General features: G+C 35.2%; 1 protein-coding gene across 4 annotated transcripts in view; it reads left to right on the plus strand.

Annotated features, from left to right (window-relative positions):
* The first annotated feature begins 16828 nt into the window (after window positions 1–16828).
* Window positions 16829–26311, plus strand: part of LOC106873753 (clathrin heavy chain 1) — a 101895-nt gene continuing 92412 nt past the window's right edge. For all 4 annotated transcript variants that reach the window (XM_089354018.1, XM_089354017.1, XM_089354020.1 and 1 more), the window contains exon 1: window positions 16829–16995. In XM_089354018.1, coding sequence (XP_089210144.1) covers window positions 16951–16995 — 45 coding nt within the window. In that variant the 5' untranslated portion in view covers window positions 16829–16950. The remainder of the gene's footprint in view (window positions 16996–26311) is intronic.

A 26311-nucleotide genomic window follows, 5' to 3' on the forward strand; every position in this document is an offset into this window, starting at 1 on the left:
TTTTATATTGATGCAATCATGATGTTGCTCTAATTAATACATCATACTTTCTGACATTAGAGGACTATCAGTGTTCATTGGATCTTGAAGGTTCTTTTCCCAGTACAAGACCAACAATAGGATGTGGAATTTAAACACAGTGCAAAATGCCAGAACAGATACAATAAAACAACTTGTTCAATGCTCTAGTAATTCCACCAATCAACAGCTCTACACTGGTACTTCATTCATTAATCTCCAAAAGGTGAAAGGCAACATTGACTTAGAGAGGATTTGAACTGAGAATGCAGACATCCAGTACAAACTGCAAGGCTTTCTATCCAATGCACTCACAATACTACCTGCTTGAAGTCTTCCCTTTCTGACTAATGGATAAAATGATAAATGTATAAATGACTCCTCTAACTGATGTATAAAATTTTGTTGCTTTTTGAGAGAGAGAGAGAGAGAGAGAGAGAGAGAGAGAGAGAGAGAGAGAGAGAGAAAGAGAGAGAGACACAGAGAGAGACAGAGAGAGAGACAGAGAGATCCAAGCTGTAATGGTTACTGAATTTTATCAACCTGACAGCATTTTTCAGTCACTAAGTCATGCAGTGAACTAATGGTGTCATCTGTCTGATCATAGAACTTCACACTCCACTATGTTTGTCATTATTATTGGTTTCTATGGCATTAACTTGATAAATCTTTTACTCCTACCCACTCATTCACATAATATCTGGATAGAGCACCAATCTAGTGCAGGTAAATTTTCCTCTGGGAAGAATTGAACTTAGCACTGCAAGCCAAGGAATCACTAGTCACTTTTACTATACAGTTGCCATTAAAAGTTAAGCTTTTATGCTTTGGTCACAATTAGAGAGCTTAATGAAAGGAAACTTAATGTTGACCTTTTTACTGATTAACTGGTTCACTGGCTGACTGGTGCCTATTTAAATCAGCTGACTGCAAGTCAACAACTTGAATGGGATGAATAATGTCATGTGTGTCATTATGATATAATACAAAAATTACCATACATGTTCTATGTAATGCAACACAGATCAATGCTAATGTCACCTTAGAAGAAAAACAGATGAAAATTATGTATTGTTTATATTTTCCAACAATATTGATTAGTTATACAGCCACCAATCCACAAATTTGGGAGAGGATGTAAACAATAAAATTGACCCTGATACTTCCTTGGAACCTTTTTTTTTTTTTTGGTATATAAGTTGAATTTTTCAGGCCAAAATTTACTGCAAAAAAAGATTGTTAGAAAACTTTGGAGGACTAAAATTTCCATGTAAAATGCAACAGGATTTGGAAAGATAGTGGTGATGTTTCATTGTTTACACTGTATACTATGTTGGTTTGTATGATGGAAAATGCAGAACAGACTCTGGAATGACAAAAGGCAAAGTTGACCTCAAAAAGATTTGAATTCAGAATGTAAAGATCTGCAACTAAATATTGCAAGGTATATTGTTTGATGTTCTAACATTTCTGTTGATCTTATATTAACATTGGTAACCATAGAAATCAATTGCAGCACAAATTTTCTTTTTTTATGCTATATCTTTCTTTAGTCCTTAAGGATTTGAAAGAGCCAATGCTTATATCTAATTTTTTGTCCTTCGACAGATGAGAGTGATATCTCAACCTGAATAGGATGATAGCCTACCATGGTCAGAAGATAATATCTTCTGACCATAAGTTAGACATCCACATAAATCTCACTAGTCTGAGAGGAACCTATAGAGATCAAAGGAACTGCTTCTTCCACTTACACTTTTTTTTTCCTTAACTTTTCTCCTGCATCCATGCAGGGTCCACATATTTTTGTATTGATGCAACCAAGGTGTTATTCTAATTGACACATCACTCTATCCTAACAAATAGCTGGACTGAAATATATAGAATTTCTGACAACTAGCTGAATTGAAATATATAGAATTAACTCCACTGTCCCATTACAAAATGGAATCAGTGGATTTGAACACAAGACCATTGAGTTACTTTGTTCCTTCAACCCATCAAAAGCCACATTAACCTCACACTTTGAAAGGTATACTTTTGGAAATCAGCACAAGAAATTAATGGCATTTGTAATTGGTATAAATTGAAAGGATACACAGCAATTTCTGTACAGATATTAACAGTTTATATATAAGGATAGATTCACACTGGAAAACATAGATCAATAAAATAAGTACAAGGTTAAAATAAATGGGTTATAGGATTGACTAAAACTCTTAATGGCAGTATCCCAGTATAGGCACACACCAATGATGAAACAAGTAAAAGAATAAAAGAATATACATATATAGAGCCATCAGATAGTATATCTTATTCTACTGAATGAACAGCAATTAATGAAAGAGATCCTAATTGGAAGCATAAAGAAAGAAAGATAGATATGTACGTTTATGTGTGCGTGTATATATATTTATATGTATGTTTGTGTGTGAATGTGTATATATAAACATATATATATAGATATATATATATATATACACACACACACATACATATATTTATATACATATGTATATAGATAAATATACATATATATACATACATAGATATATACATACACACACACATACAGAGGCACAATTCTTATTGGAGGACAAAATTACTCATCTCATCAGAATTACACACAGATATCTTCAATTTTTTACTCGTTTCAGTCACTGGACTGTGACCGTGCTGGATCACCACCTTGGAGGGTTTAGTTAAAGAAATTGACACCATTACTTATTTTTGAATGGCTAGTGTCTTTTGCCAAGCCACTAAGTTATGAGGACATAAACAAACCAACTCTAATTATGAAGCAGTGGCAGGGGACAAACACAAACATGAAGACGTGGGACAAAATAGTGAGAAAGGATCTGCCTCATAAAGGGAATGATAACAGACTGAGACTTTGCTGTGCTTGAGAAAACACATCAAGCTAAGTGAAATCATAGTTGTCATTACATCAGGCATGTTCCTGGATCTCTCTTCAGCTGAGTGATTCTAATCTGGTGGACTTGTGGATGCCATATGAAAAGCACCCATGCCAGTGCCATGTTGAAGCACCTAGTGCACTCTGTAAAGTGGTTGGTGTTAGAAAGGGCTGTAGAAACTATGCCAAAATTAGACATGTGAATGAATTTAGTAAACAGAAACTGAAAGAAGCCTGTCATATATATATATGAGTGTGTGTCTTTGTGTCTGTGTTTGTCTACTACCACCACTTGACAACTGGTGTTAGTGTGTTTACATGCCTGTACTGGGGTCGATTCATTTAACAAAAAAATCTTCAAGGTGGTGCCCCAGCAAAGCTACAGCATAATGACTGAAACAAGTAAAAGATATCATCATCATCATCATCATCATCATCATCAACCAACATCCGTTGTCCATGCTGGCATGGGTTGGATGGTTTGACCAGGGCTGGTAAGCTGGAAGGCTGCACCAGACTCCAGTCTGTTTTGGTATGATTTCTACAGTTGGATGCTCTTCCTAACACCAACCACTCTGAGAGTGTGCCACTAGCAGGGGTGCCATTTGCATGACACCAGTATCTGCCATGACTGTGGTTTTACTTGGCTTGACGGGTCTTCTTCTCAAGCACAACATAATGCCAAAGGTCTCAGTTATTGCCTCTGTGAGGCCCAACACTCAAAAGGAGCTCAACCACTTTGCCTCCGTGAGGCTCAATGCTCAAAAGATGCTTTTTATATGCCACCAGCATCCAGCATGGGTGCCAGTTACGTGACACCAGCATCAGCCATTACTACAATTTCACTTGGCTTGACGGGTTTTCTCAAGCACAGCATACTGCCAAAGGTTTTGGTCACTAGTCATTGCCTCTGTGAGGCCCAGAGTTCAAAGATCGTGCTTCACCACCTCATCCCATGTCTTCCTGAGTCTATCTCTACCACAGGTTCCCTCCACAGTTAGGGATCAGCACTTCTTTACACAGCTGTCCTTGTCCATACACATCACATGACCACACCAGTGCATTCATCTCTCTTGCACACCACATCTGATGCCACTTATGCCTAACTTTTCTCTCAGGATGCTTACATTCTGTTGAACATGCACACTGACATTGCACATCCAGTGAAGAATACTGGCTCATTTCTTTCAAGCCTATGCATATCTTCAGCTGTCACAGCCCATGTTTCACTACCATGTAGCATAGCTGTTTGCATACAGGCATCATACAATCTGCCTTTCACTCTGAGACAGAGGCCCTTTGTTGCCTGCAGAGGTAGGAGCTCTCTAAACTTTGCCCAGCCTAATCTTATTCTGACAGTTATGCTCTTGGAGCATCCAACTCCGCTACTAACTTCATCACCTAGGTAACAGAAGCTATCTACTACCTCTAGCTTACACTTATGACAGTTGATGGAGTCTATTTTCTGTACATTTTTGATGTTTATTGTACTTGTGTATCTACCACACACAAAAACTATTTTCCTTGTTAACCTTCCTCTGATATTGCTGTACCTTTTATGTATCCAAAGCTTACACCAGGTGCATCCTACAGAGTTACTACCTACACGTTTTCTACAGAAATCCTGAAGGGATTTGTGCTTTGTCTGCCTTCCTACTTACTAAGACTTTAGTTTTTGCTAGGTTAACTCTAAGGCCCATTGATTCTAGACCTTGCTTCCATACCTGGAACTTCTCTAGTTCTAGTAGTGATTCAGGTATAAGAACAAGATCATCAGCATAGAGGAGCTCCTAGAGGAAGCCTGTCTTAAATTCCTCTGTTATTGCTTGGAGGACTATGATGAACAAGAGGGGGTTAGGACCAATCCTTGGTGAACCCCTACTTGTACCCTGAATTCTTTGCTGTACTCGTTGCTAATCCTCACCTTACTGGCAGCATCTCTGTATATGACTTGTAAGGCTTTCACCAGCCATTCATCTATCCCTAGTTTCCGCATTGACCACCAGATAAGAGATCAGGAGACTCTGTCAAAAGCTTTCTCTGAGTCAACAAAAGCTAAGTACAGAGGTTTATCTTTGGCTATGTATTTCTCCTGCAGCTGCCTTACCAGAAATATAGCATCAGTGGTGCTTTTTCCTGGCACAAAACCAAACTGCATCTCATCTAGACTAATTTTCCCACTAATTAGTTGGGCTATGACTCTCTCCGTAACTTTCATCACCTGATCCAATAATTTGATACCTCTGTAAGTATTTCAATCTAAGGCATTTACCTTTATAGCAGTTGACTATGGTGCTGCTACACCAGTCATTGGGTATGACTTCTTCATGAATCACCTAATTTACAAACTGGGTGACTAGACCATAACTTACATCACCAGATATTTTAAGCATCTCAGCAGTGATTCTTGAAGGGCCAGGGGCTTTCCTTGTTTTCATGTCCCTTAATTCCTTTATCTACCAAGGTATTGTCAATTCAGGTACCTGGTCCCTCAATTGGATCAACATTTGGCAGACTCTCCTCCTCCCTTTCTTTCTCTACATTCAGCAGTCTTTTATAATGGCATTTCTAAGCCTCTTTCTTTGCAGAATCACTAAATGCAAGTGCACCATCATCCATGCGGACACATTTCTCTCTTGTGACATCACAATTTTCTCTCTCACACTATCTTGCAAACTGGAACACTTCAATTCTTTGGCCCTAACATCGCTAAACATAGGCAAACTTCCTCTTTTCTGCTTTTTCCTTGGCTAGATATACCTGTCTCCTAGCTTTCTTTCTATCTATCTGATACAGCTCCCTGCTACCCCAACTCTTCCAGGTCTGTTTCTTTGCTCTAATGGCCCTGTCTACAGCAACATTCCACCAAGGTTATTGGATAGCCCAAGGTTATTGGATAGCCCAAGGTATCACATAGTGGAACAGAAACAGGAACTATATATTTGAGAAGAAAACTTCTTAACTCACAGCCACACCTATACATGACTGTCTGTCTTTCTCCCTATGTGTGTGTTTACAATTGAATTTTGATGAAAATGTAATCAATACTACAATAGAGTGTAATATTTATTACAGTACTGAAATTACTCTCTGTGGCTTCTCTGAGTTTCGTGATACTTCACTGACATAGAGCTGACAGCTGGATTACAAAGTACAGAATGTCAAATAATCAGAATATGGGCGTTGCCTTGTGACAAAACAAATTAGCAGTCAATGTTAAAAATTCTTAAGAAAAGTTACAATGAAGAAACATTCATCATGAGCCACAAATATAAGACAGACAGAAAAAGAAAAAGAAAAACAGAAGAATAGAAAAAAAGAAAATAATCTAGTATCAATACAAGAAAAATAAACAGAAAAATTTATGCAAGAATAAAATAAAGGTAACTGAATGACAAAATGGCCAAGCATATGCATGCACACCTGCACATGTATGTATATGTACATATATTATAATAATAATAATGATAATTATGATAATAATAATAATCCTTTCTACTAATGGTACAAGGTCTGAAATTTGTGGGGAGAGGACTAGTTGATTACATCAACCCCAGTGTTCCACTGGTACTTAATTTAGTGACCCCAAAAAGACGAAAGGCAAAGTTGACCTCAGTGGAATTTGAACTCAGAATGAAAAGTTGGAAGAAAGGCCACTAAGCATTTTGTCTGGTGTGCTAACAATTCTGCCAGCTCACTGCCTTAACAATAATAATAATAATTCTTCTTTCTATTAAAGACATTACATCGACACCAGTGTTCCACAGATGCTTAATTTATTGACCCCTAAAGGATGAAAGGCAAATTCGACCTTGGCTGAATTTGAACTCAGAATGTGATGTCAGAAGAAATGCTAATGATTCTGCCAGCTCAATGCCTTAATAATAATAATTATTATCCTTTCTACTACTACCACCACCACTACTACTACTACTACTACTACTACTACTAATAATAATAATAATAATAATAAGAAGAAGAAGAAGAAGAAGAAGAAGAAGAAGAAGAAGAAGAAGAAGAAGAAGAAGAAGTACAACAACAACAACAACAACAACAACAACAACAAGAAGAGCACAAACCTCCTTCAAGGCAACCTCTCAACGATTAGCTGGAGATGATTTTTAAAATGCGAATATCTGAAATAAACTCAACTGCTCTCACAAACGAGAATACTAAAAATGAACTCAATCACTCACAAAAGTTAAGTAAAAAAAACGGAAAAATAATCCAGAATCCTTGTCCGGTACCTGATCAATCCCAATGGTAGTCATGGAATGTGAAGGTGGGTGTGCGGGCTATGTTTGTAATGCTGTGTGTGTGTCGTCTGCAGTGGGAACAGGGACAGTTTTCTCTATGAAAGCCTTTTTTAGTCTATCCACTGATATAGTGTCTTTACGACCATTAAGGTCTATAGTGAAAAATTTATCTGTGCGTGAAAGAAAAAGGAAAGGACCTGCATACGGTGCTGTTAACGGAGGTTTAACAACATTGTTGCACACAAAAATGTGAGTCCAAGAAGTAAAGCTTCCTTCAAAGCAGAGCTAGAAATGCAATTGTCAAGTAGGTAAGAAGTTTTAAACAGGAGCGATATATTCAAAATTGGTAAAACTAAAAATTGTCGAGGATAAATTAAATCTATTATTGTTACTGAATATGTTAGTGTTATTTAATTTCTGAGCAGTTTTGCTGCCATTTGTTTATGTAGTTTGATTTCTTTATCCATCAGTTACTACTAAGATAGAGATGCGAGTAAAATTAATAATAGAGAAACAAAAATAAAACTTTGGAAACAGCAATGCCACCATAACTTATGTGGAAACCATGAGCGTGCTTTCAAGGGAGATAATCAGAGAAAGACTTGAAGTCAACGTAAGATTGTAATATTTTATGTAAAGTAAAGTAAATATAACAAATAATCCAGAATCCTTGTCCAGTACCAGATCAATCCCAAAATCTAATCAGTTCTTGCCAGTCACAAAACCAAACATCCCTGAAAGTTTCATCTGAATCAATCCAGCAGTTCTTGAGATATTTTGTCCACAAATAAACACAACTGAAAACAATACCTCCACTTTCGCTAAGGCAGAAGTAACAATCATTTCTATTATAGGCACAAAGCCTGAAATTTTGGGGAGGAGACTAGTTGATTATATCTACCCCACTCTTTCACTGGTATTTAATTTATTGACCTCGAAAGGATGAAAGACAAAGTCAACCTTGGCAGAATTTGAACTCAGAGCATAATGACAGGCTAAATGCTGTTAAGCATTTTGGCCTGCATGCTAACCATTCTGCCAGCTTGCTAACTAATAATTGTTGGCACTCCATCGCTTACGACGTCGAGGGTTCCAGTTGATTCAATCAACGGAACAGCCTGCTCGTGAAATTAACGTGCAAGTGGCTGAGCACTCCACAGACACGTGTACCCTTAACATAGTTCTCGGGGATATTCAGCGTGACACAGTGTGACAAGGCTGATCCTTTGAATTACAGGCACAACAGAAACAGGAAGTAAGATTGAGAGAAAGTTGTGGCGGAAGAGTACTGCAGGGTTCGCCACCATCCCCTGCCGGAGCCTCATGGAGCTTTAGGTGTTTTCGCTCAATAAACACTCACAACGCCCAGTTTGGGATCGTATGACCGCGAGTCTGCTGCCCTAACCACTGGGCCATTGCGCCTCTTAACTAATAATAATAATAATGATAATAATAATAATAATAATGATAATAATAATAACAATAATAATAACAATAATAATAACAATAATAATAATAAAAAACAATAATAATAATAATAAACACTTGTCATGTTTACAGAAGATGTGGGTCCAAAAAAGACAAGGTCTCTAGGTCAAAAGGTAAAAGGACAAATTGTGAGGGAAACAAGAAAATATACAAAACAAAAAATCAAAGACAGTAACAACTAAATAAAAATATAATAAGCAACACATATTTGTGTATGTACACATGCACTTATACAAACACACACAAAATATGCATACATGCATTCACACATACATACAGATACACAAACACTTATATGCATGCACATGCACACATACAGGTTCAAAGTACCTTCTTAATCACACAGATATAGCTTATCATATATATATTTTACTTGTTTCAGTCACTGGACTGTGACCATGCATGGCCTTGAACAAGTTGACCTCAGTACATTTTTATTTCTTTTTAATTCTGGTACTTAATCCATTGGTCTCTTTTGGTAGAGTGCTAAGTTATAGGGATGTAAACAAACCAACACCAGTTGTCAAGTGATGGGGGGGGGGGGAGACAAACACAAAGATGCACACATGCACTCACATACACACGCATACATATTATATAACATGGGCTTCCACAGTTTCCATCTACCAAATTCACTCACAAGGGTCAGCCCAGAGCTAAAGTAGAAAACACTTGCCCAAGGTGTCATACAGTGGGATTGAATCTGAAATCACATGGTTGCAAAATAACCTCCTTAACCACATAGTCATGCCTGGGAGTTGTACAGTAAGCCATCTTAAACTTCTTGATTTTTAAAATTTATTTTAAAAAATTGATTTGTGAATCTGCCAAAAACCCAAAAAATTAACCATTTTTTAAGTTTCTATTCTTTCATTTTTTTTGCCAGCCTCTACCTTTCTGTCACAGAATATGCAACTTCTTTTCATTTTTTTCCTTTTTACTTGTTTCAATCATTTGAAGGTGGCCATGCTTGAGCACTGCCTAGTCAAACAAATCCATCCCAGAACTTATTTTTTTAAAGCCTAGTATTTATTCTATCCGTCTCTTTTACCACACTGCTAAGTTACAAGGATATAAACACACCAACACCAATTGTCAACCAGTGGTGGAGGAAAAACACTAACATAAAGACACACACACACACATGTATATATATATATATATATATATACTACTATATCTCTCTCTTTCCCCCCTCGTACTTCCTTCTGTACTACTATATTCCTCTCTTTCTCACCTATTCTTCTACTTCCTTCCTTTGTTTCTCCCTCTACCACTCTCTCTCTCCCTTACCACTGCATGGTCACATGCTTGTGGTCACTAATCCTTTTCTTCCTTGGCTATCGCCAAGCAAAGACGTGAACTTACTTCGTCCCCACTTTCAAGTTCGTGCCTCACAGCGTTCATATACACATAATTTTTCACGTCTGGCCGTATAGCCTTTTCCATTTATTTTCCTGTCTTGTTTTCTTTTCCGTTTGTTTTCCTGTCTTGTTTTTTTGTCCGCCACTACATTCCTCCATGGTACAGGTTTAATTTGTGTATACAAATTTAATTTGCGGTCCATGGGAAGAGCCGTTTTAACAATGCGTCCTGCCCAACTCTTCGAAACGCCGGTGTTAAAACGGGGGTAGCTGATGAAGGAAAATGTTCTCTATGTGGATTGTGTGTTTTCTGTACTCTAGTTATTATTATTTTCTTGTCTACGTTTTGTTTGCAATGTCCTGTACCCGATATGCACCTATATATACAGGTAGACGTAGGTATGCACATACCTGTACGTATATACGCATATACTCATTTATTATTTGTTTATATATATATATATATATATATATATATATATACAACAAGCTCTTTTTAGTGTCCATCTACCAAAGCTACTAACAAGGCTCTGGTCGGCCCAAGGCTATAGTAGAAGACACTTGCCCAAGGTGCTACGCAGTGAGACTGAAATTGAAACCATGTGGTTGGGAAGCAAGCTTGTTACCACGCAGCCATGCCTAATCATAATTTCCACATTTTTAACTTGCTTCTGTATTATATGTTTAAAACATAGGAGATTACAATTCTAGAAGAAAAAATTAGTTTTAAGGTTAGGATTAGGGATTAAATCCATTTTTAAAATAAAGTTTAGGGATTATGGGTTAGGGTTTAGGATTTAGATTCAGGGTAAGAGTTTGGGATTAGAGTTAGAGTGAAGGTTTAGAGTTTAGAGTTAGGGTTTGGGGCGTATTGTAAAGAATTGAGTTTAAATTAAATTTGTGAATATTTTTTCCCAAATCATAAACTCCAAGATTTGGGAATCCAAAGAAAATTTCTAACAAAAATAAAAATAAAAAGTTATAGAGGAATATTCTTATTGCATAATTTCACCCTATTTTTATATATTGCACACCAATACATAGTTTATATAAGTAGGTGCAGGAGTGGCTGTGTGGTAAGTAGCTTGCTTACCAACCACATGGTCCCAGGTTCAGCCCACACAGTGGGGCTGAACCTTAGGCAAGTGTCTTCTACTATATAGCTGCAGGCCGACCAGATCCTTGTGAGTGGATTTGGTAGATGGAAACTGAAAGAAGCCTGTCACATATGTTTGTGTGTGAGTATGAGAGAGAGAGAGAGGGAGAGAGAGAATAGTGTGTATGTGTGAGGGTATGTGTCACTATTTCCTTGCTTTGACATCATATAAAAGTTGTAAGATGATTGTCAGTGTCATGCAAGCAGTGTCTTTCATTTCCAATCTTCTGTGAAAACATGTCTGGCCATGGAAAAATATTACCTCACTTGGAAACAGGTGAGGGTTGGCAACAGGAAGGGCATCCACCTCAATAAATTCTGTCTGACCATTGAGAACATGGAATTAAAACAATGGCGATGATGATATATTGCATGCATATCATAAATATATTAATTGGATTGTCACTACTGGAATACCTCTATATAACCATTTCTATTTTGTTTTTTACAATACGTAATGGATATACAAGAAAAATTTTAAGATTTAAAAAAAAACCCACTGAATTATTCATATTCAGATATTCCAAAAGTATTTACTGAACAAAACCTTAGCTTCAATTACAACTCAATTCCAGTTTCCAGTTACTATTTTTGGATCTACTTCCAGTAGTCTTTTCACAAACACAATATGTCCCCCACATCCCACTTCAGCTGAATAATGCTAATCTTGCAGGCCCATGAGTGCTGGTGCCATGTAAAAAGCACCCATGTCAGTGTTGCGTAAAAGCACTCAGTACACTCTATGAAGTGGTTGGCATTAGGAAGAGCTTCCAGCCATAGAAACCATGCCAAAACAGACAAATGGAGTGCAAGCAACTTTTTAGCTGACCAGCTCTTGTCAAAACCACCAACCCATGCCAGCATGAAAAAAAACGGCTGCTAAATTATGATGATGATGATGAATGCTGTCCCTGATTTTCAAAGCTGAAGGACATACACTACAGTTTTCATTCTATACTAACCCACTGGCCTTCTCAAGATATATCTGCATAGTACTCACTCATCTAACCACATTGCAGCAAAGGCTTTCTCTATATCTTTCTTAACCTGGATATTCTGTAGAAACCACAAAACTGGAGTGTTCCTCTTGAGAAAGCATCTCATACAGACATCTTGCGCTAAAAGGCACAGAAGTATCAGCAACAGAGGAAAGGTGTCCAACAGTGGCAGAATAATTAAATCACTTAAATAATTAAGATATCAGTATAATTGTGCATCATCAATAGTAAGTATTCACTATAAACCACATGCTTAGACAAATTCATCCTCTACTGATATAGAAAAACAGTGATTAACAAATCACTGGTGTTGTAAATAGCTGGCAGACAAGATAAAAAGTCACCATAGGTAACAGTAGCAGTATTGGTTCAGAGTAGCATTCTGTTTATCTTGCTTAATGTGGACATACTAATAGAAAACCACAATACTGTGGTATTCATCTTGAGAAAGCTTCTCATATAGATGAATAATCCTATAAAGCACGGAAGTAGTAGACGAAAAGCATCCAGCCATGGTGATAGGGCTACTAAATCTAGATTTCTGCATTTTTGCTCATCATCAGTAGCAAGTATTGCTTTAAAAAATTTAGCCTCTACTAATATAGAAAAACAGTGATTAACAAATTACTGATGTCACAAGTGGACTGAGTTAAAAATTTTGTAAGTCATAAAAAATTTCATCTGTCCACTTATCCAAGATTTTATATTTCATTATGAGTTTTTTTTTAATGCAAATAATTATGATTTAACATTATAAACTTTGATTAAGCACTTTTTATCTTTGTTCATTGTACTCCATTTGAACATTTTCTTTTCTTTTTTTTTTTGTACATTGAACAGAAATTCATGTTTCATTTGTTTTACTTATTGCTCAGACTTTGTGCATATATACATATAAATAAATGTATTATGCATGTATGTACGTATGTATGTATGTATGCTTCTTTGTTTGTTATGTATTCAAATTTTCTCCTTTACAGAATTCAAGCCAATCACAAAGTGACATGGCTCTGTTGTTTAAATCAACACAGCCCTTGGGGGTTTCGGGTTCAGTTCCACTGCGTGGCACCTTGGGCAAGTGTTTTCTACTATAGCCTCGGGCCGACCAAAGCCTTGTGAGTGGATTTGGTAGATGGAAACTGAAAGAAGCCCGTCGTATATATGTATATATGTATGTGTGTGTATATGTTTGTGTATCTGTATTTGTCCCCCCAACTTCGCTTGACAACCGTTGCTGGTGTGTTTACGTCCCCGTAACTTAGCGTTTCGGCAAAAGAGACTGATAGAATAAGTACTAGGCTTACAAAGAATAAGTCCTGGGGTCGATTTGTTCGACTAAAGGCGGTGCTCCAGCATGGCCGCACTCAAATGACTGAAACAAGTAAAAGAGTAAAAGAGATATATATGTATGTCTGTTGTGCGTGTGTGTGTGTGTGTATTCCATATGTACATGTGATGGTGTCTTATGTTCTCCCAGGAACCTCCAATGGAGAACCCCTGAAATATTTCACATATCTTGACTGAACTTCTAATCAACAGTACTTGGAGAATGTGAATCAGTCATTTTTGGAGAATCCTAGCCTTTCTTGTTTGTTTGTTTTTTTTTATGTTGGCTTTTGTGATGTAGCCCAGTGTGCTTCTGATAATAGGAACAAATGAAAATCTAAACACATAAGGGTTGTAGGCTTCTCACTAGCTCACCATAGATGTTTTCCTTTTGCCCAATATTTTATGAGACATTCACATCTGTCAAGTAGCAATCTCAAAAAAAAAAGGACATCATTATTGTTCCCTGTGCCATTACAATAATATATGACCAGTTGTATTTATGCTGGGTTGCTGTTTTTATGGGAATATTCCACTAGTATTCCTTTTTTTTAAAAGTATCTTTCATCTTTTTATTTCTATTTTTGTTTCAGTCATTAAACTGCAACCATGCTGGGGCATTACCTTCGAGAAATTTTTGGTTGAACGAATCAACCCCAGTACTTACTTTTTATTCCTGGCACTTATTCTACCAGCCTCTTTTGCCAAACTACTAAGTTATGAGGACATAAACACACCAACACCGGTTGTCAAGTGGTGATGAGAGACAAACACTGACACAAATACGCACGCACACACACACATACATATGACCTCTTTTCAGTTTCCATCTACAAAATCCCCTCATAAGCTTTGGTTGGCTTGAGGCTATAGAAGAAGATATTCGCCCAAAGTGTGTGTGTGTGTGTGTCCTTACCTTGCCAGCGCGTGACAGCTGAAATAAGAGCCACTGTCATACAAGCAGTGTCTCTCTTTTTCTAATATTCTGTGAAGATATGTCTTGCTCTGAGACCCATGCAAGCATGGAAAAGTTGACGTTACAACGACGATATATATATATATGTATAAACACACATACTCTCTCTCTCTCTCTCTGCAGAGAGACAGATTGATAGTGAGGGAGGGATAAGAAAATATGTCATGTAGGGAACATGTTTTCAAATTTTTCAATTTTCTTACAGATTATCTCCCCTTATGTTCTGAAATTGAAATACACGTAAGCAAAAATGAAATTTGCTTTAAAGTGATTTAATTTTTTTTCTTACATTTTTGATCTCAGCCGTGAAAACATATTTTCCCAGGAAAATACTTCGTAGTATACTGCAACTTGTAGCATGGTTAAATAATCACAACTATTAAAATGATGATAAAATGTGACGTTTATAGGTAGGGGAGATAATGATTAACAACTTTCGGATCATTTGAAAACAGTCCCAGTCTACACACACACTTTGTGTATTGATTTTTCAAAGGGTGGTTTACATCACTATTGATGATACATTGTTTGTAGCAATAATAATAATAATAATTATTATTATTATTTAAAGTAGTGTTACTATTATTTTAAGTATTGTTGTTATTATTATTATTATTATTATTATTATTATTATATACGTATAATATGTTTGTAGTAATGGTGTCTAATCCTACCTTTAAGCAACAGAAGTGTAATTATTTGATTCAGCCTTGACCCGTGTTATACTAATTTTCCTGAATCCTTACATTTCTCAGAATTTTCTTCCAACGTAATAAACAGGTAGACATAGGTTATCTGCCCATGTCTTACACTTCTTGTATCACCCACTCCATTTATGAGTTGTTTTTCAGGTAGGGCTTTTGTAAATAATATTATCGTTATACAAAATATACGCGCAGTTAGAAACGTACGTACCTGTGCTTGCGTCTATCTGGAAATGTACGCGTGTATTAATAAAAGTAATTTACGATCAAACATATGCATGCCCAGTTTCGCAAGTTTTCTTTACACGTGTACAATAGAGAACTATTCAATGAACCGCTTGGTAAATGATTTTTAAAAAATATTTGAAAAATAAAATGACTTCCTACCTATTCATTGAACGATTTCTCTCAAAAATAAGAGTTAAGATTTTCTTTTTATTATCAATAAATATGAAAAATTATAGCAAATAAATTTATTTCATTCTGTGTTGTCTCAGGAAAATAATTACGAAAAAGAAATACCTGAAAGGAAAAAAAAAAAAAAATTTGTTTAAAGGGGGAATGAGGTGAGCAGGTTTCCTTCGAAATAAATGCACCACAGGGTAAGTAAACAATATTCTCAGTGTGGAAAACGAACCAACACACCAACGGTGTTGGTGCAAATTAAAATTCGAATCGAAGCCATTGAGGTGATTAAACTTCGAAATGAGGTAAGTTAATGTGTCGATAGACAAGGAAGAGTAAACAGACTACCAGTATTGATTATAAATATCAGGTGGTTTTTATACTGTCATAATGTATTTGCACCTGAACAACAGGTTCAAATCTTAACCTAATGTAGAATGTAGTCTATTTTCTATTTTGCACTATACACACATACAATTTATATATATACATATTTATATATATATATATATATATATATATATATATATAAAAAATAATACGAGATAGATTGAACATCAAAACTTGTATACATTTATAATATATATTTACATAATTGCTTTATTCTCCCTCCTCGTTAGTTACCTAAAAACTATCTAAATTGGGAGAAAACGAGCTATCATTTCTGAAAGATCGAACAGTACCACATCACATTGGACCACCAACATTCTAACTGATCGTCTTCGTGTTCCTATGGATTGTATTATATATCGACCCATTCATTAATATTACTCCTACACCCAAGAAACCACTATGAATGTCAAAGTTGCCTGCTTTGGCAAATCTCTTCTTTACTACCTCCCCTTATAGACATTCTGTCTGCCTCTCTCTCTCTCTCATATTCACTCCTATATACTATGTTAGCGTCATCGTTCTAGTTAGTGGTGGCGATGACGGAGGAGTAGAAGGAGGAGGACAATTTACGCAGCGCAAAATAGTTCCCACACGAAGAGATACCATTTACTTGTCGTTGCTTTGGTCACAAATTATAAATGAACTCCTGACAACATCTCCTTGGTGATTTCTTTTGATGTTTTTTTTGTGAAATCTGCGGTTGGGTTTGGGTTTGATTTTACTTCTCCTCCGAAAACGGTTTATATATTTCAGTGGAGATAAAAATAAAGAGCCTGCGAACTATTTCTCGTCGAAACCTTCCACTCGTCCGGTGGGCGCCATCTTAAGTCACACGGAAGCACGGTCCAGGAGGAGTGAGGCGCCGGTGGACAGTTCTCTGCGTTAAAGATTTCACACCTTTCAGGATCTGGTGCATTGGAAACATACTAAATAACTATCGGCGAATTGGAAGATGGCGACTCAATTGCTTCCAATACGTTTTCAAGAGCATTTACAGGTAGGTTCTCTTGTTTAATTGAAACTGGCATTTTTCATACCACCGCAAAATTCAAGAAAGGGGGCGGCCAGGCGAAAAAAATGTCTGACTAAAGCTGTACACAGCCTTTTCTAACACCAAAGAAATGTATATATACTTCTTCCTGGTATTGCGATCGTGTATTTATTATGGTACATTCATTAAATATATTTATTAGTTTGTTCTTGGCTTCTAGTTTATAATCATGATTTATTTTTCAACCTAATATAATATACAAAGCTTTGCTTACTTCGACACACACACACACACACACCACTAAACTATGTCGTATTATCAATACTTGTTGATATTCAAATAATTAATTTTAATATTTAAGGTAGAAAATATATTTCCGATTTATGTATTATTTCAGTGTAATAAAAAAAAATATCGAGGAAGTTAAGAAAAAAAAAAGGGGGCGTTGAAAAGATTTTCAAACAATAGTTTTATTTGGTTCTTTTGAAATAAGGTCATATTTTAAAATTTTCATTACATAATCTAATAAAAATATTTTTAAAATCTTGAATCTTCAACTGATAACTCTAATTTATTTTATTTGAAATATACACCTCATTTTTGGTATATATATATGTATATATGTTTATTGATATTCAGGGAAGCGTATCATTGCCTTACCTCCCTCATACATATGTGTGTGTATAATTTTATATATAGTCATTTCCGCTCTCCCCGCCGGCATCCCTTTTCCGTCTTCTGCTTTTATTATAAGCTTATTTTTTTAAAGAAAAGTGACAATATCTGACCATATCTCGCACCTAAACGAAATAGGGATATTCCACAGTATTCACAATGTCCGAGCTGACAAATTGATGTTGAAACTGGAGTCGTTTGTTAACCACAGAATTAATATTATTAACTAAATTCGTTTGGATTGGATCAATAAATTTAGATTATCACATATTGTCAGTTCGGTGGGTGGCAGATTCGGTAGAACAACTGACAAATAGTCCTTGTGTGTTATGTCCCTTTACATTTTGAGTTCGAATCCTGCTGCGGTCTATGCCGTTTATCTTTCTGAAATCGGTAAAATATGAGAAGTAGAACGGATTGAATAAGAGTTAAATATTTATTCCTCTGACCCCCCCCCCCCCAAATGTGTGGCAGTATTCCTAGTAGAAATCATCATTATTATTATTGTTCTATCATCTGCATCTGAAGAAATATGTTTTGTGCTTGCATCTTGTGATCTGGAAATGTAACAGTTGTTAAATCTGACTGTTTTGCTACCTGAAATCGCACACGTTTCATTCATTCAGTTCATCTCATTTAATTTCCATTACATACCCACATCGCACCACTACAGTTACAAACAAAATATATGATTATTGTATGAACATTTTGCATTCATTCAGAAATTCAAAATCGGCTACGATCTCTCTCTCTCCTTCATATATATATATATATATATATATATATATATATATATATATATATATATATAGGGGTGTGCGCATGGCTAGTTAAGTCATTTTGTTTTTAAGAATTTTAAACATATTTACCGAAAGTTTTGACATAAATTTTATACTTACTACAGCAATTAAAAAACGCTTTACTTACCAGTAGTGCAAGATTATTAGGTTTTAATTTTGTTGTGATGTTGAACAAATTATTCTAATACGATGCTAGATGGTCTCTAAGTGAGGGATTAGCCAGCTGTTTATTGCCTAATTTAAGTAGGACCCTCTTTTCTCGACCACTTTGTAAGTCTCGGTAAATGATTTTTATTTGACATTCATCGCACACGTCTTTTATTTCTGCATATTTTTATTGCAATGTGATGTTTAAATAAAAACTACTTCAATGAGAGATCTATTTAAATCGAATATTAATTATTAATAGCTTAATGTGGATTGTGTATGAGATACGCCCCCCTATGTGCCACCACGCACGTTAAATCTCCTAGCACTGCTACCTTATCTATTACTCATGCTTTATGGCGTGATGTTTTTCTCTTGTATATATATATATATATACACACACATATATATTTATATATTCTTTTGACGATTTACCTTTTCGCTGTCTTCTTACTCTAGCATCGTTCAGCGACTTTTACATAAATATCATTATTTACTGTTTTCGTTTCACAACTTTTCATTGGATTCTATAGATTTTGTGCCGTTGAAGAATAATTTGTTCTATAGAAATTTTTAAGAAAAACACACTCCTTCACAAGTGGGTGATTCAACTTCGCTACACCCACATTAAATATGTTAGTGTTTCTAATTAATATACTCTTTCTGCCTCATGACTTTAACTAAAAGAGCTGTGTGCGTGTCTTATATATATATAACACCAGCTGCTATTTACAACACGATTTGATAATTTATCGATGATCTATTCAAAAAATCGGAACTATTTTTGCGTAACTGTTTAATATAAACCACATTTTATATACAAATGATGTCAGTGAAATTATGTTGTGTCAGTCTCAAATTTTACCTTATCACCATTATATTTAATGAATTTGTTATCCGAGTTGAATTTAGTTCTGATTGACATGATGAAATTTAAGTTGATCAACAGCCGTACTAAATATCACTTTCAAGACATTGAATCTTATGGTTGGTTATTTAAAATTCTTTGGTAATTATCTCTTGCAGAAGTATTAATCTGCTCAGAATTGTCTTGAGGTTGATTGATTGTTATGATTTTATTTTTATTGAGCCGTGTAGCTTGTTCTAGATCGTTTGATATTATGAATGGTTTGAATATAGTAAATTCCATTTCAGCTTTGATTTCAAGAAGGCTGTTGAGACTTGTCGATCTATATCTAATATGATGATTGAGCTCTTTCGCCAGTTTTGCAAACACGCATCTGTTGGGGTTTTTAGAGGTCAAATTATTGTTGTTTCTGTTTTATTATTGTTGATTGGGGGCGTGTTCTCTTGTCGATGTGATGACTTGTTGCTTTTTCCCGTCACTAGGTGGCTACCAGCAACAGGATGGAACTAAAGGAACACTCGTCTCGACCCTTTTCTGTTTATTTAAATTATTTGTTATTGATTTCTGTACGGTATTATTAAAATGTGAGCCGAACAGCCGATTTGTACCAGTCATTTCATTGCATTCTTTTATGTTATCGATTGTTATTTTTTCGTGTTTCCAGCGACCTCTCATCTACCACTCTTAATGTTAGTTGATTGTTCTGATTTTGCTTATAACTACCTTCCAATAAGTAAATTCTTTTTATAATAGTACCACCTCCATCAGCTAAAGGACTAAATGATTTTTAGCGTCTCTGATAATTGGTTGTTTACGTGACAACTACCTGTATGTTAGCTTTTTTGATACACTCTCTTTCATAGTCTCAGAATACTTTTTAGTATATTATCATTCTATTCTAATCAACTGATCGTTTGTACTCTTTATTAGTTGTAAAATCTGTGCAATGCATTGTTATTGGATCTGCTGCTGCTGCTAGACTTTCACTTCATTACTCGTCTGTACTGTTCTGCATTCAGTACGACACATTTACGAAGCTGCTTAAGTCCTGCGTTATAAAGGAGGAACAACACTCCTTTCTTTTTTTTTCTTGACGTCTTGCTAGTATTTCAATTTCTTTTTTCTTTATACCTTACTTAACTAGGTCATTAGTATAACTTGTTATAGCTTCATTAACGTATAAGCATCACAATCCATTTCTATCCGTTGTCCACGTCAGGTGTGTGTCATGGCGGCTTCTCGACACTTCACATTGAGATAACTCAGTCTAACTATTTTCCTTTATTTTCTGAGATTTTGTCTCTGGATTTTATTTATTTTTCTAAGAAAAAAGCAAATACAAAAAGAAAAAATTAATTCAAACACTCCTTAGGTGTTTGTTAGACATTTACTGTCGATTCAGCACTCATTTTCATTTCCGTCTTATAATTCACAAATTCCAATGAATGTCTTTATAAAATCACAGACGAGGCTCAAGAAAGTGTTCAGTTTTTACTTAAATTAGCGTTAAAGATATTTAATTTCGCTAACATTACTCGAAAAAGGGCTTTGATATAAGTAATTCGGTTTTCAAAAATGATAAATATTTTATTAAACGGCCCCCTTTTTATATTTTTATTCACAAATTTGGTTGCCCGTTTCTTTGAATTTGGCAAATATGCTATTTCTCAAGAGTTACATTTCTAATGCTATCCATTCAATCGTAAAACGCCTATGTTTTTGCTCGATAAAAACATGCGTACAAGATACTCTGAAGGAATTTTAGTTTAATATTTCAATATACAAATGCTACTTTTTGAAACTTTGAATTCGTAATAAAATAGTACTCTGTGGTAATGTAGTTAACTTTGAAAAACTGTTTAAAGACTTTGTAATTAGTACAAGTTGTCACTTTGGATGAAATGTTTTTGCCCTCAACTTTAGTAAAATTTATATTTCATACAAAATATTCAATTTACTTAGGTGTTTGAACCTGTATATGGAACTTGACCTTGATACACGACAACCTCTTCTGTATTAATTATAATTTTTAATCAACTATTTCACATCAGAGTAATTTTAGTGCATCATTACTGTTATAGCTTTGAAACTAAGTCTTAAAATCGTATTTGTCTTTCAGGAGAAAGTGAGTGCCTTTCCAGAAGTATGAAGTTTAGGGGGTTTTTTTTTTTTTTTTTTTTTCTAGTATATAAGTTTGGAAGAAATATTTACTTTTAACTCTTTCTTATATATTTGAGGATGATTTAGAGATTAAAAGCAGATGTGAATAGGTCCAGGGAAATCCTTAAGGGTAGAAGAGTCAGTGCAGTTGTAGAATGAGGGGAAATATAAAGTGAAATGTTACCTTAAGGATTTTAAACAACCAAATAATTTTTTATACATGGTGCTATCTCAGTGATCATAGGACATGCGAAATGAATTTAGCTTTTAAGTTTGAAGAACCCATAGCTTAAATTTTGATTGTGTTTTTCAGTGTCGCTAAAATATCAACTATTGTTTTATTTTGACAAGGTTATAGAATGAACAACTAAATTTGGTTAAATGTTGATATCATTCATCCTGTGAATGATTTAGTATTAAAGTTGATTGTTTTACATTATCAAGTTCATTGTTTGCTATTCTGTATACAGATCTCGCTGAAGTGTGTGTGTATGTGTTTTGTTCTTTTTTAAACCTCTGGTTTTCATCAAATTGCCAGTTTCAGAAACATACATATCACGCTGTTTTAGTTTTATATTTGCAAATAGTGTGTTTGTTGCCGTTGTAACGAGTTAGAATTTGGTATAAAATACTATTTCAGATATCTACCATCATTGTATTGTAGGATGCTACTGACGATAGAAGTACAGAACCAGTGCAACCTTTCTAAGCTTACTTGTTATAACTCACATATGCCAATATAATAGCACATGAAATGCTGACATTCAGTTAGCTTCTGTTGATTGTACTTAATCTTATTCCTAGTTAGATATTAATTTGAATGTGGTACTTGTTACCCATTATCATACAGCTAATTGTATAATGAGGTTCTGAAAAGTTTTTACTGATTACAATGTTCAAATGAAGGAAAGAAAATCCTTTTCTTGGCTTGGAAACCGCAACAATATGGCTGGCATAAAATAATAATGAGTGTTTTGCGAACGAGACAAACGTGTCAGGGCCTCACAAATGTGAGGGTCTTCCATTATTGAGTTGAAAATACTTAGATCATTTGATATTACACAAACAATTTGTAGATAGGAATCCATCTTTAGATATTTACAATATAAAAACGAGCAAGTTAAATCTGGAATGTAGTCATCCTGGTTCTGAATATTAACAACATGGTTCTGTGGAGAGAGAATACATCAGGGGAACATTTTGCATATTAAATAAACGGTAAATTTACCAAATAAACTTATAGAAGAGTTGTGTGTGTGTGTGTGTGTATGTATATATATATATGAGTTGAAAATCTTGGATCAACTAAAACATCTCTATTGTTTTCACTAGTTGGCTTTAAAAACCGGCTCCACTCCATTCTACATTCCTGAAAATTTTAATCCTGTTATTGGAGTTATCTCCCTTGTTTGAATTTTTTTTAGGGGGAGTTTTTGTCAACTAATGACTTGGATAATATTGGTTGAGGGAAGTTTAGTTATTACATATGCAACAACCTACCATATTTCTTAATATTGATCATTTACGATATTTCATCGACAGTCAGCAGTTTGCCCTTGTGAACGTTTAAGGGTTATGCAATAAACCAGCATGAAAGTCCGAATATTTGAACTTATAATTTAACAGGCTAAAGATACATGTACGTCATGAATTATCTGCTTTCGACGGAGTATTTTATTTTTAAGACTTAACTCATTGCATGGGGGGAGTGAGATTTAAGAATTAGAAGTAATGGTTATTGGTGCAGGCATGGCTGTGTGGTTAAGAAGTTTGCTTCAAAACCACATAGTTAGGACTTTGTTTCCACTGCATGGACAGCATAGGTGGTGACCTCTTCTGAGAGTTGTATGCTGGTCAATACCTTGTGAGTAAAATTGGTTGATAGAAACAAGAATCTTATGTGCAAGTTTGTGTAGATGAGTTCCTATTTCCCCTGATATGTTGGGTGATTATTATTATAATAAACAAACAGCATTGTTTGCTTCCAATTCTCTACATAACCATGTCTGAACTGTTTGTTGGAAGGTTATCTTGCTTAAAAGCCGGTGTGGTTTGGCATCAAAAACAGCTTCCAACCATAGACACTCTGCATTAACGTAATCTTGTCTGACTTGTGTAAGCATAAAAAAGTAAGTATGAAAGCGATGTTCATGCTGACTGAAATTTATTAGGGGTTTATCTGAGCTAATGGGGCATAGGTAGAGATTCCTGGTTGTGAAGCACATCTTGTACAACCACTTAAAGAAATATCAGAATCAGTCTTACAATTGAAATATACAGATTGGTTTCATTAATAAAGATCAAAGCCACAAAGATTGCAAAATTTTTCTTTTATTTATTCCCATTGAATAACAAACTTGATTCTACAAAGTTTACTGGCATGTAACATTATAGACATTGACAGTTTGTGATAGGTTGGCTGCCCTCAGAGCAATATTTTTGTTGGGTGCTGCTTTTCTTCCTCTGAAGATCCTAATGGGTTGTGTTCCGAAAATTAGTATCTGACATAACACGAGTATAAGGGGGTGGTAAGAGAGAACATAGAAAGAGCAAAAATGCTTCTTTCTATTGATGATGATGTGATAGTTGCAAGCACAGAAGTGTAGTTGAGAAGTTCACTTAGCAACCACATGGTGTTCAGTTCACTTCCACTGCACAGCACCTTAGGCAAGTATCTTCTATAGTCCTAGACCTTGTGAGTGGACTTGGTTGACAGAAACTTCTCATGGGTGTTCGTATGTGTGCATCCCCAAAAGCAACAAATAGTACCAGACTTTAGAAATCAAATACTGGATAGAGGTCCATTTGATTGACTAAAATCCTTCAAGGCTGTACCCCTGCATGACCACAGTCCAATGACTAAAGGATGCCAATAAATGGTATTTTGTCTGGAGCTTGTGAATATTTGAGATTTCTCACTTTGATTTGTGTTGCTTGAAAATATCTATTTAAAAAAAAAGATTTTATGGCAAACTTGCAGTCATATAGTACCCCAAAATATTGTATGCTGCTTTAAAGCCACAGTTTTACTTTATAGCTGTCCAAAACAACTTGAACTGTTGTTAGCTTTTCTGTCTTATATAACAGATAACATTTCAGTTTGATCCAAAAGGTTAATTAATTGTTGGCTTTAGAAATAGTTTACAGAATCAAAAGTAAAAAGAAATGTATTCTTTTTTGTTTTGTTTCTTCTCTCTTTGTGTGTATGTGCTGGTGTCAGCTATTGGACTGCAGCTATACGGAGGCACTGCCTTCAAATGTTTTTATCGACCTTGTTCATAATTTATTTTATCATCCAGTTCAGGAAATATATTTTTCAAGTGGTTAACTCTAGGCATTGTTATTTTATGAGAAATTGAATTTTGTAAAATGTAATTGCATTTCTATACAATGGATTCAGATGAAAAAGAATTTATTTCTTGGTTCAAACACCTATGAGAACTCATGGCATCACCAAATAACAGCCTGATGCAGTTTCTCTTCATCCAGATTTCTAAAATGGTTCTTATTAAAATGTTTGCTATGCATTTCTGTAAAAAGTTAACCACACTCTCATTAGGAATTGGTGGTGGTTAATATAAAGCAGCACTAATCGTATTTGTTATGATAAAGGATTATCAAACAAATGCTAGACAGTCAACAAGACTGAACATGCCCTGCTCAAGATATTATTTTCAAAAACAGTCTAAAATCCCACATTCTAATCTCTCTCGTATAACTAGTACAATGGTCAATGCCTTTGGACTGGATACTTTGTCTTTCTCTTCATATAACTATTTAATATTAGTGCCCCAGCATAACCACAGTCCAATGACTAAAGAATGCTAATAACTGGCCTTTTGTCTGGTGGAACTTTGGTAATGTTTCCTGCAATTTTATCCAGTGGCAATATTTAGTCTTATTGATTTGATAGTATCTTTGGCACCAGAGTGCTTCATATAATTATGGGTTACCATTGGTCGGATTTTGTACCCAAATGATGACCCTACTCTGAAACTAGGATGCATCCTGCTACTTGTATGATTCAGGAGCACCAGCTCAGACTGTTTTGCCATGTTGCTTGATTTTCTGTGTTAGACGCTGCTGACTGTGTCCTCCTCACTGAGGATCCAGCTGGGTTGACTGCTTGTGTTGGTCAACCAAATGCCACATGGTCACAGCAGATGAGGTATCTTGCTGAGATGAGGACTGACTGAAACTCTGTTCAGTTGGTTGCACAGAAGGACCCAGAAATATACCAACATGAGAATTCAGCAATGTACTGCAGCAGTGCATGCCCCCATGTCAGATCTGACTCTAGTTTATGGTATTTAATAGCTAAGCATTTGCATTCACTGTCTCATGATTTCTTTTACATGGATGTTTGCCAAAGTTTCTAGCTTTTACTTTTGTTTCAATACTTGTTCTTTTATAGCTTGATATTCACAGAAAAATTTTAGTTCTTAATACATCCATGCTGTTATGTCTGAAAATGAGGTTTCTATCAGAATTTTAATAAATACTATTAAATCTCAGTTTGTGTTAAATATTTTATAAAGTATCGCTGTTTTCTTTCGCTCAGGTACTTTTTTTGTAGACCAAAACTTCATTTTTTTTCATCTAATTACTAAGTTTTGGATATAACTTTTCTATATACTTAGATATTTCAGCTGTCACACATTTTTAAAATGAG

The sequence above is a fragment of the Octopus bimaculoides genome, chromosome 6 (assembly GCF_046866305.1).
Source record: "Octopus bimaculoides isolate indiv1 chromosome 6, ASM4686630v1, whole genome shotgun sequence".
Lineage (NCBI taxonomy): Eukaryota > Metazoa > Mollusca > Cephalopoda > Octopoda > Octopodidae > Octopus > Octopus bimaculoides.